Genomic DNA, 12,426 nt, shown 5'->3' with positions numbered 1-12,426 from the left:
TTTAGCTACCATATTTATCTATGTTTTTCTTGTTATGTAGCGGTTAAGAACGGAGAGAGATTCCCTGAAAGAAACCATTGAAGAGATTCGATGTGTACAAGCACAAGAGGGGCAGCTTACTACTTCAGGTAAAGAAAATCAAGATTATGAGATTTCACCTAAAACATCATGTAGAGAGTGTGGTGTGTGAAATACAAGATTTTGTTGTGGCATTTCAGGGAATAGGTTGGTGCTGTTATTCATGAGTATATTTTAATAATCTGTGTGCCCCAAGTTAGTATCCTTTGCTGGGTCTCTTTTCCATTAATATTCCTTTATTGCTCTTCCCACATTTTGGTTTATATTGCATGGAATAAATAAATTGGTTGACGTTGCCAGAGAAGAGGGTCATTTGCTTTATGGTCCTAGGGTGTAAGAGTAGGTTCCTTCCATATGGAAGATAAAACATGCCGGGAGGGAGGGAGAGACTTCAGATGTTATAAATAAACTGCTTTTTTCAGAGCACTTGAATTCTATAGAATTGGGGGATCAGGCTGTTGTTTCTCACAATATCATAAAAATCTCACAGTGGTTTGCGTCATGGGTCATAAAAGGTGTAACAGTCTATTGAAATATAGCTCATTTGCCTGTTCACCTGGAGCAATCCTGCAATGGTGCATACAGATTCAGCAATTTGAGCTCAAAATGCCTTAATTCAGAATTCTTGTCAAACACCCGGGTTTCATTAATCAAAATTAAGTTATAGATTATATCAGTTACATTTTAAGTCTTTCTATTGTAGCATGAAAGTTGGAATGTGCATAGAAATACATTTGAAATGAGGGACGCGGGTGGCGCTGTGGGTTAAACCAGTGTTTCCCAACCTTTTTTGGGCAAAGGCACACTTGTTTGATGAAAAAAATCTTGAGGCACACCACCATTACAGCCCCGTGACGTCAGCGCGCAGCGTCATGCCGGGAGGGACGCACGAAAGTGTAACTTTCAATTTTTTTCCCTCCCCCTTGCCGGGGAACCTCCAAGCTTTGGGGGGGGGGGAGGAGGCAGCAAAGCGAGGGACTGAGGGACTCCTCCAACGACAAGGGTTGGGAAGAAGAGAAAGGGCTGTTCCGCTCCAGTCACGGGAGGGGAATATGTACTGGCCCAACTGGTGTGCGGTCTTCGGAAAGCGGGGTGCGGGAAGGAAGCCTAGGCTCGGGGTCATAGAATCATAGAGTTGGAAGAGACCACAAGGGCCATCGAGTCCAACCCCCTGCCAAGCAGGAAACACCATCAGAGCACTCCTGACATATGGTTGTCAAGCCTCTGCTTAAAGACCTCCAAAGGAGGAGACTCCACCACACTCCTTGGCAGCAAATTCCACTGTCAAACAGCTCTTACTGTCAGGAAGTTCTTCCTAATGTTTAGGTGGAATCTTCTTTCTTGTAGTTTGGATCCATTGCTCCGTGTCCGCTTCTCTGGAGCAGCAGAAAACAACCTTTCTCCCTCCTCTATGTGACATCCTTTTACATATTTGAACATGGCTATCATATCACCCCTTAACCTCCTCTTCTCCAGGCTAAACATGCCCAACTCCCTTAGCCGTTCCTCATAAGGCATCGTTTCCAGGCCTTTGACCATTTGGGTTGCCCTCCTCTGGACACGTTCCAGTTTGTCAGTGTCCTTCTTGAACTGTGGTGCCCAGAACTGGACACAGTACTCCAGGTGAGGTCTGACCAGAGCAGAATACAGTGGCACTATTACTTCCCTTTCAGCTAGATGCTATACTCCTATTGATGCAGCCCAGAATTGCATTGGCTTTTTTAGCTGCCGCGTCACACTGTTGGCTCATGTCCACCGGGCGCAAGGTCCACCGACCTCGGTGGAGAAAGGCAACAACCGGAGCCGATGACCAGTGGCGTAGCGTGGGTTGTCAGCACCCGGGGCAAGGCAAATAATTTGTGCCCCCTAACCCGTGGATTTTAGCACTCGAGTGCGAGCGCGCCCCCCCCCAAGATGTTGCGCCCGGCCCCCCTGCACCCCCACGCTACGCCACTGCTTCAGGTCCCCCAACAAAACATTTGAGGGGGCCAGTCCCCCAGTTGATGGGCATTGCCAATGTGATCAACTATGCAGGGCGGGGTTTACTTGCCTCCCCCCCCATATCATACTGTATTCACGTTGGCACCCCTGATGAACTCAGCGGGGCTTACTTCTGCCCCGCAAGCCTTTGCACCTCCGCGTCTCCTTTCCTCTCTATATGTAAGAGGGTGAAGGTCAGGCTGGCAGCGCAAATAAGGGCCCCGCTGCTGAAGGCCTCGCCCGCCGCGACCTTCTGGTCCACGGGCAGGGCAAGAAAGTGCCTTTTCCTTGGGGGGGGGGGGAGTCTTAAATTTCAAACCATTATTATTATTATGAATATCTAGGAGAAGGAAAACTCTGATCCTAAACTTCTGCTGCCTTGCAGCTCTACTGATTCTTGAGAAAAGCTGTGGGAGTAAACCCGAGCAAAAATCCTTACCCACTGCCTTGTGCGGCATCTTCTGGAGAAGAAAAGGAAGAGGAGTAAACTCCACATAAATCTGGAGTGGAGTCCTTACAGCACTTGGAGGGATGCCTCCTTTCAGCAACTCCTGCAGACAAGCTAGTGTAACTTAAAAAAAATATGTTTTGAGCATCAACTTGGGAAACAGTCTTGAGTGGTCAGGAAGTTCACATATCACACTGTGAGCTTTGGTTGTCCTATTAAAGGTATCCTTTAACTATGTATTCGAATTTTGCTTTAAGAGAGAGAGAGAGAGAGAGAGAGAGGCGCCAATCAACAGCTTTCCTCTCCCCCAGAGGAAGCTACATTTTTGCTGATGAGATATCCGTGTTGCTAATGTAGCACCATGGGGTAGCAGAGAGAGTGAAAGTTAGAAATATTTAAAAGGACTCTAGGTGCTCTGTGCCTTGAAGAATATTCATGCCCCCAAATGATTCTGTAGCTCTGGTTATAATAGCATCCCCCCCGCCCCCTTAAAAAGGCATCATTCTCTTTGCTCCACGTCGGCAGTTTTTGAAAACAGTTCTCGGCGAGTGGGAGGGGGGAGTTTGGGGGAGCTGTGAGGGGGGAAATGAGGAAAATGAAATAAATATTTCATCAGCAGCCAGCCTTTCAAAGGCACCAGATGAGTAGCCTAATTCAATCAAACATATGCTTTGAACAGCCGCCTTGTTATTTTATAAATATGGGTTTAAAAGGACGTGTGAAGTGGAAGAACATCTGGTTAGAAAGAAGCGACTTGGTTCTTTTTTAATGTCTCGTCCTGATCACTGTGTGTAGTTTTGCACAGCGGTCGGCATTTAGGAGGTGTTTGCCACATGCAGAGAAACGGGAAAGACGGAATCCAGTGTGGGAAAGGAGGATCTAATGTGCGTGGTTTCTCTACCTCCACCGACGACTCGCCACGTGCGAGGAGGAAGGCGGGCTCCCTTCACCTCCCCGTCCCCTCAAGGGAAAGGGAAAACGACGTGAGGAAAAGCGACGCGGGACAGCGAGCGAGGTTCTCCTCAGAGCCTTTTCCCGCCGCCCCCTCGCAAGACAGCCCTGAAGCCGAGCGCAGAGTGAGGGGCGGGGCCCGGCAGAGTCTCGCTGCCCCCCAACGCCTCTCGAGGCGGCATGAGGGGCGACGCGTCAAGGGCGCCGGCGGGCGCAGCGGCAGCTCCTGTCAGGGCACGAGGCGGGCCCGGCGCCTCTCCCCCACCCACCCCGTCCGCCCACCCATATCCCGCTCAGGAGGGGCCGGTGGGCTGGCAAGCGCCTCACAGCAGCAGCACCAGAGAGGGAGAGAAGTCCGCCTCCCGCTGCCGCCGCCTCTTCATCCCCAGCAGCAACTTCCCTGCCCGGCTCCCCGCCGCCGTTTCCTTCTCTCCCTGCTTTGCAGTAGCAGCCGCCGCCGCCGCGGCACACTACTGTGCCGCGGAACACCGGTTGGGAAACACTGGGTTAAACCACAGAGCCTAGGACTTACCGATCAGAAGGTCAGCGGTTCGAATCCCCGCAACGGGGTGAGCTCCCGTTGCTCGATCCCTGCTCCTGCCAACCTAGCAGTTCGAAAGCACGTCAGAGTGCAAGTAGATAAATAGATGAATCCCGCTCAGTCGGGAAGGTAAACAGCATTTCTGTGCGTTGTTCTGGTTCGCCAGATTTGGCTTAGTCATGCTGGCCACATGACCCAGAAGCTGTACGCTGGCTCCCTCGGCCAATAAAGCAAGATGAGCGCCGCAACCCCAGAGTCAGCCATGACTGGACCTAATGGTCAGGGGTCCCTTTACCTACATTTGAAATAATTTATTTCTGTCACATCCTAGATTAGCCCTACATGATCTAAGCATTTTCTTTTTCACTCTTTAAAATAGGATTGTTGCCCCTGGGAGGTCAGGAATCTTCTGACAGTTTAGCAGCTGAAATTAGTACCCCTGAAATCAAGTAAGTCTGAATTATATGGTCCTCTTTATGTCAGGATGTATAGGTATGCATTTAGCATTGTATTTCATTAATGTTTTCATTAGTAAGAGAAGCTGTTGTTATCAGTCTCTACTCAGTTTATAATGTTCCCTCCCCCCAATGTTTGGTAAGGCAGTTCTTAAAATACTGTTCTTTCTGTGTTAATGTTACTGATATGTTCTTCTGAGTCCCATTGCTGAATTTCTAATCCTGGCTCTCATCTTGTTTGTTCAAGGGAAAAACTCATTCGCCTTCAACATGAAAACAAGATACTAAAGTTGAACCAAGAAGGATCTGATAATGAAAAAATTGCCTTGTTACAGAGCCTTCTGGATGATGCTAATCTCCGAAAGAATGAATTGGAGACTGAGAACAGGTAAGAAAGGACTGTTTTCCCTTCAAAATGGGGCCATGTTCCTCTTTTCTTCAGTTCTACTTGCCCTATGACAAAGGTTATGGGCTCTAATAGCTTTATCTTTCACTGATCATATGACATGACAACAGTTCTGTTTCTGCAGTGAATTCCACAGTATTTTAAGGGGAGATGCATGTACCCCTGGTAAACATGATAATATTTGAAAGGAAGAAGAATGTACTTTATGAAGAAGACCATTGTGTCTGCAGATATTTGATAAACACACTTACAAGCCACAGCTGACCCCGGGATATATTAATTGCATTTTTGAAAATCTTTGTGTGCCCCCTTCATATGCTGCTGTGTTCATCATGGGAGACACTTATCACATACACCTACGTTTGTACTGTGTAATGCATTCCTAAATCTGTACAAAATGCAAAAAGACCCATGTTTGAAGTGTAGGTCTTAGGGGAGTCTTATGACACACGCTGTATGTTTTTAAAGGTAGCTCTAAAATTCTTCAGGCTTGAAGACCCAGTTTCTCCTTTCTTTTCTCCATTCCACAAAAGACCATACTCTCTGGTGAAATTATGCTTCTAAACTGGGGCTCTAGGAAGTCTTTTAGCCACAAGCTTTATCCCTGGTGGTTCAAAGGCATGCCCTGCCGAGCTCTGCTTTCTTGCAGTTTGAGACAACGGGATTCTGGAAAAGTTTTAATGTCAGAGGGATTTTTTTATACTGTGTTAATATTTTCTTATTGATTTTCCTTTGGAAGCAGCTTGCAAGGTGCTGTATTCAGCAAGAGATGGCAATCAATATTGTTCTTTCAACTGCCCTTTAATTCATCACACTATAAAGTTTGTTTAGAAAGGCCCTATTATTGTCAGTTCCCCATTTGGTTGGAATGACAGAGCGGGTCTTTTCTGTTGCCATGCCCTGACTTTGGAATTCCCTGCCGACAGAGGTTTGTTTTGCTGCCTCCTTTTTGGCCTGCCACCTTAGCGTTAAGGCCTTTGGTCTTGTTATAATTACTTGTCTATTAGGTTTTTATTGCTGCTATGTTTAACTTCTTCAATTGCTACCTTGCTATTTTTCACATCTTTTATGATTTCTATTAGCCATCTTGAAATGCACAAGGAAAGGTGAGGCTATCAGTGTGTTTAAAAAATAATACTTGGTGCCACTTGTTCAAATGCTGTATGAATTGCACACTGAATTGTAAACAAAATTGGGCGACTATGGTTTTTTGTTTTAAGGAGAATAAATAAGACTTAATAGTTGTGTCTGAGAAGAAAGTGATTTTTTTCTCATTATTTCTAGGCTCGTAAATCAGAGACTGCTTGAAGTACAATCTCAGGTTGAAGAACTGCAGAAATCCTTACAGGAGCAAGGTTTAAAAACAGAAGATGTAAGTGGAAAAAAGACAAAATCTTCTTGCAATCAGTTTATAATAATGCTGACTTTTCCAGTGTATGGTATTCCAACTCAGTTGACTTTAAATTTTTCAAAGCTTCATTTGATTTCACATGTAAAAATAAAATAATGTGATTCCCTGGTTCTAACTATTTTTAAATGGGAGCAGAGTTCCCACTTTCAGATAAGAAGCTTCCTGCTGGCAAGCCTAGTCAATATGGAGCAACTGAGTTGATCATCTGTTTGGTGTGTTCACTGTACAGGACCACCATGTAAACACCAAATCATAGGTGGCTAACTTGTGGACCTCCAGGCATTGTAGAACTACAGTTTGCATCATCTGTGGCACAATGAGTCAGTGTGTCTGGCTGTTGACAAGACGTTTGTTGGTTCGAGCCCACCCAGAGATGGTTGTGGACAGGATATTCCTTCATTGCAGGGGGTTGCACTGGATGACCCTTGGTGTCCCTTCCCACTCTGAGTCTTTGGAGTTGTGATTCAGCAGTAGCTGGAGGCCCACAGATTAGCAGCCCATGCTCCTAAAAGCATTCAACAAAGTGTGTTAGTTTTTTACTTTTCCTTGGATGTATATGCTGTACAACCCCAGCCACTTTTTAATGGGGAGGGAAAAAGATTTGCATTTTGCTTCATTGTTAGGTGGGCTGCCATTCACCTCATCTAATTACTTCTGGTTGCTTTTGCATGTAGTCCTTACAGTGACCTCAGCCACCATCTTTTGAAAGTTTAGGTCAAGTTGATATTCGTGTATGTGTTTTATTTAAAGATGTCTCGTTGCAGCATTTGTGTTTTAATTAGAGCACCTATTCATATACTTGAAACGGGTTTGTGCTAGCTTTCCACAGCTCTCTAGAGGATGAGACAGGAGGAAGAGACCTTAGAGAGCACAGAGAGAAGAAAATGTGCATGCTCTGAGAATGCCTTGCTTTAAATGTGTTCTCTTCAGAAAGATACTAAGTAGTTTATTCTGTTGGCTGCTGTTTGCTTCGTACTAATCTGTTGCCTCTGTCTCTCGGCACGGGTTTCTGCTGAAGGCTATTGTGAGTATGGCTTCCTATTTTCTTCAATCTGCTCTTAATCAGTCAATGCCAATTTGTGGCTCTATGTTTTTTTCTTTTTAAGAGAAACTTAAATGGATAAAGTTTTCGTTCTTATTCATGTTATGTTTCACACTTTCTACGTGTTGTGCACCTGTGGCTTAGCAGAGCCTTAGGGGCGTGCATCTCCCAAATATTTTTATGTGTGTTGTCATCGTGGCAATGCTTCAGCTGTGTTTGTTGCATGCTTCCTTCGACACAGGTGAAGAAGTTTGCAAGAACTGCTAACAACCACAATTTCAGTTATTACGGAATTTAATTTGTAGTTAATGCTTTTACACTATTTACATGTAGGCGTTTCCATGCAGGACTGAGCCACATTAAAATTCACATTGTTCTTATGACAGAAATCATGGCATGATGGGCTGTAAATCCCTTGTTTCTTAAATAAAGGTAAAGGTACCCCTGCCCGTACGGGCCAGTCGTGACCGACTCTAGGGTTGTGCGCCCATCTCACTTAAGAGGCCAGGGGCCAGCGCTGTCCGGAGACACTTCCGGGTCACATGGCCAGCGTGACGAAGCTGCTCTGGCGAGCCAGCACCAGCGCAGCACACGGAAACGCCATTTACCTTCCCGCTATAAAGCGGTACCTATTTATCTACTTGCACTTAAGGGTGCTTTCGAACTGCTAGGTGGGCAGGAGCTGGGACCGAAAGACGGAAACTCACCCCGCCGCGGGGATTTGAACCGCCGACCATGCGATCGGCAAGTCCTAGGCACTGAGGTTTTACCCACAGCGCCACCCGCATCCCGGTGTTTCTTAAATAGGGATGCCTTAATATTTTATAACATTCCTAAATGAACACACTTCTGTGTGGGAATTGGCATGAAACCCATGTATGACTCAACTGCACCTTCTGAAGGGGAGGGCATTGGAGATAATCACTGCTCTTTTGCAAATGTTGTACATGGCAATGTACATGTCGATTGCATGTACAAGATTTTTACATGAGACTTTCAATATGTTCATCCAAACCTAGCTATACCTTTTTGAACAATTTGGAAGTGGTTTTAACAAATTTATGTACTATGCATTCTTATATATTTAGAAAGCAAAACATTTCCATACTTGGTCAAGTTAGTGCATTTAGATCAACGGTGCACATATGCTATGAACCTTGTCTGAATAGGGCTACATTGCATGTATGTAGCAGCTATGTTTTTGGCTTGTGTGGCACCGGTTAACTCCCTCGACCTTACCTCATTTATTTTACAAAGTCGCGGAGGGTAGTAGCTGTCTGACAATTGACAAAATTGCTGCCAAAACAGAGGAGCCACATACCCAGCCTGTAACATAGCATGCCCAATGCAACTGTGGGTCAGTTCATGCAGCAGGCACTAAATGAGACCATTCTGCCTGGCCATGCATACGGCTTGGAGGGTACCACTACTTTTCACTGACCTTCCGATAGCTTCAAGGATTCCTTCATCTTTTGAGGTGGGTGAGTGAACAGGTAGCTGCTACAGATGGAATGGGTCAGGACCTTGCTTAGGGGCTGCTGTGTGAACTGAATTTGAAATGAATTTATTGATGCACATTACATTGTACATGAGCGGTACGAAGGAGAACAACCTTAATCTTTTTTTAAAAAGCATTTTGTTAAATTGTAAAAATGTTAGTTCCGCCCATAAAATATATCTATATGCTAATGTTGGCAACAAAACCCAGTGGTGGTAATAATAATAATAATAATAATAATAATAATAATAATAATAATAATTTATTATTTATACCCCGCCCATCTGGCTGGGTTTCCCCAGCCACTCTGGGCGGCTTCCAGCAAACACTAAATACAATAACCTATTAAACATTAAAAGCTTCCCTAAACAGGGCTGCCTTCAGGTGTCTTCTAAAAGTCTGGTAGTTGTTTTTCTCTTTGACATCTGGTGGGAGGGTGTTCTACAGGGAGGGCGCCACTGCCAAGAAGGCCCTCTGCCTGGTTCCCTGTAACTTGGCTTCTCGCAGTGAGGGAACCGTCAGAAGGCCCTCAGCGCTGGACCTCAGTGTCCGGGCAGAACGATGGAGGTGAAGATGCTCCTTCAGGTATACTGGACCTAGGCCATTTAGGGCTTTAAAGGTCAGCACCAACACTTTGAATTGTGCTCGTGGTGCACTTTTGTCAGAGAAAAGTTACTTTTTTGGGGGGAAGGTGATATTTGATATAAGAACAGGTGGTCCTTAACCTTTCCCTGCTCCAATTCTCACCCCTCCCCGGTGGGATTCCAGGTTTATATTTGTTTTTACTTGCTTTCACATGTCTTGCACTGTGAGAAGAAATAAACTTAAGAGGGTCCAGCTGAAAAATATTAAGTACCTGAGGCTGCCCATTTAGGCTTTGTTGCACACATTTGCTTTAACTTTTTGTTCTACCCTCAGTTTTCAAATCTATGCCACTATGAATGCTTCAAATAACACTTTTTTCTTTTGTTTTTAGTCAGTCATTCTGAAAAAGAAGCTTGATGAACATCTGTAAGTAGTAAAATGTTTTCTACTACTTATGTAAGAACAATAAAACAATTATTCTTATCCCAGACAGCACAGTTAGGAGTGAACCAGCTGAAGATGGTTAATACATTGAGCATTTAAAAGCTATTTTTAGATCCTAACCCTAAATATTTTTATTGAAAAGTTAGTACCACCAGTTCAGGGTACCTTGGGACTGTATTGTTAGCTTAATGAATTTTACCAATAGGGATCAGGTGGCATATATTTTGTTAAATTTGACAGAAGTTTTAGAGTGTTATTCTGAAATAGGAATTTTCCAAGGAAAAGCAATTCAGCAACCGGTCATACTCTGGCTCTGTCTTTTTTAATAGTGAAAAGCTGCATGAAGCTAATAATGAGCTTCAGAAGAAGCGAGCTATCATTGAAGAGTTAGAGCCTCGATATAACAACAGTTGTAAGTAGTTTTATATTTTGCGTCGTAACTGAATTTTATTGTTATAATCGTAAAAACACTTCTTTCAAAACACAAATAAATGTCTTAACACAGCTAATTTAGGACTCTGCATTTGGTTTATTTACAACACCGCATTTAGTTGTTTTCAGCTAAATCATGATAATTGGCTCTTTTCTTCATTTAGTTAACACAGTGTTGTATGTTTGTAACTGGCACTCACTCTAAATGGCATTGAATAGTCTGGCATAGGTAGCCTCCATTTGTCTTATATACCACCCCTATGTGGAGACAGGTAATCTTTTTTAAAACAAAAAACAAAAAAAAAACCACAGGTTGCAAGGCTGTCCCAAGACATTTTGCTGCCTGTAGCAAAACAGCAAATGACACCCCCTAACTCCCCCACCTCCCAAAAGAAATTGAGTCAGGGATCATGGTATGTAAGATTGCCCATATCATTTTGGCACCTGATGCAAAAAATCCCACAAACACCTCTCCCCGGGAGTATAAATAAATAAACAAAGAACATTTTGCTGCCCCTTAATTACACCTCAGATCTTCTGCTTGAGGTAGACACTGCGCTTGCCATGAACATTCCCAATACATATGCCAGAATTAGGCTTGTCAACATCTTAATTTTGAGTACCCTGTCCAGTCTCGGAAATTCATTTGCACAACATCATTTAAATGGTGTACTAAACTCCCTAACAGCAGTTTAATTGCATATGGGTCCACGCAAATGAAACCCAAAGGAAGAGGAGAACACAAGGTTTGGTGTACTCTGCTGCCTTGTTTTCCTTTGCATCTCCATTGTTACACTGGATGGAGGGGTTTCAACCTCCCCACCCAGTGTGTGTGTGTGTGTGTGTGTGTAGGTATAGAGAGAGAGAGCTGTCTGACTTGAACATCATGTTTATGTGCAATGGGGGGGTGTTCTTGGGGGAGGGTGTGTTTACAAGCCAGCAATCTTCCCTGTCAAAGGGATTGGATTTCCATTTTCAAATATTCTTAATAGCCCCATAAACACATCTGTCTTTTCAAACTTACTTTAAAAAGTGTTCCTATAAGCTGTCAGCAATATCTGAAATGTGACATCTTCTCCCAATAAAGCTCTCAAAATAGAAGAGTTGCAGGAAGCTTTGCGTAAAAAAGAAGAAGAAATGAAGCAAATGGAGGAAAGATACAAGAAATACTTGGAAAAGGCTAAAAGCGTGAGTATCTTCTGTTCTCCACCACGTTCCTTAGGGGGCTGAGACTTGTCCTCCCTCTGTAGCCTCACAAAATTATCAATAGGAATTAACAATATGCCAATACCAAGAATGAGTTAGATTGTGTTTTAAGATTTTTTTTTTTTTTAACTCTGCCAGCTCTGTGTATCTTGTTAAGGATCCATAGCGCAGTTGGCAGAATGCATATTTTGCATTCGGAAGGTTCGCAGGTTTTCTAGTATCTCAACCTAAAGGAGTTGGGACGTAGGTGATGGGAGAGACATCTGTCTGTCTTGAGACCCTGCAGCTTCACTTCCAAGGATAACAGGCAATGCTAGGCTAGATGGGGAAATAGTGTGACCCAGGAGAAGGCATTTTCCTGCGTTCTTACTTTGTGCTGTATGGTTCTTGCCCCTTGCAGGTGATCCGTACTTTAGATCCCAAACAGAACCAAGGCTCGGCACCTGAGATTCAGGCACTGAAGAATCAGCTGCAAGAGCGTGACAGGATGTTCCATTCTTTAGAGGTAACTTATGCTGGGTTAGCCTAAATGGTTTTAACTTGAGTTTGACATTGGGCAGGATTCAACCAACAAGTCCCGCCAATGGAAGCCTGTACTGGCGCAGTGGGGCATACCCCCCCCCCGCCGCCACCATGCCCTTCAAAATTGACTTGTTTTGGAAGCTGAAAAGCTTGCCCCCATGGAACGATTGCCATGGGGCTACACTGAATTTTCCCCACTGTATTTTTACTCGGTTGTATCCTACCCTGAGACCTTATTGCCAAGGGTGGGTAAGGCATCTGTAATGAATAGCAGTACAGTGGAACCTCGCTTTTCAAACGTAATCCATTCCGGAAGACCGTTCCACTTCCGAAACGTTCGAAAACTGAGGATCAATGGACGGTTGGCAAACTCCATTGAAAAACACGCAGCAGAAGCCATTCAAAAACAGAAGCAATTACTTCCAGG

The 12,426-nt window shown here is 44.3% G+C and overlaps 1 protein-coding gene across 3 annotated transcripts in view; it reads left to right on the top strand.

Moving 5' to 3' along the window:
* The window catches only part of HOOK3 (hook microtubule tethering protein 3), a 60,846-nt gene that overhangs the window by 37,287 nt on the left and 11,133 nt on the right, over nt 1–12,426 (top strand). For all 3 annotated transcript variants that reach the window (XM_083481438.1, XM_083481439.1, XM_083481440.1), the window contains 8 exons: nt 41–128; nt 4,378–4,447; nt 4,701–4,841; nt 6,144–6,231; nt 9,787–9,821; nt 10,169–10,251; nt 11,359–11,459; nt 11,878–11,982. In XM_083481438.1, the coding sequence (XP_083337564.1) occupies nt 41–128; nt 4,378–4,447; nt 4,701–4,841; nt 6,144–6,231; nt 9,787–9,821; nt 10,169–10,251; nt 11,359–11,459; nt 11,878–11,982 (711 nt within the window). The remainder of the gene's footprint in view (nt 1–40; nt 129–4,377; nt 4,448–4,700; nt 4,842–6,143; nt 6,232–9,786; nt 9,822–10,168; nt 10,252–11,358; nt 11,460–11,877; nt 11,983–12,426) is intronic.

Source organism: Podarcis liolepis (genome assembly GCF_965112155.1).
Source record: "Podarcis liolepis genome assembly, chromosome: 17".
NCBI lineage: Eukaryota > Metazoa > Chordata > Lepidosauria > Squamata > Lacertidae > Podarcis > Podarcis liolepis.
Note: the sequence above shows the minus strand (reverse complement) of the source record. Positions and strands in the feature narration are given on the sequence as shown.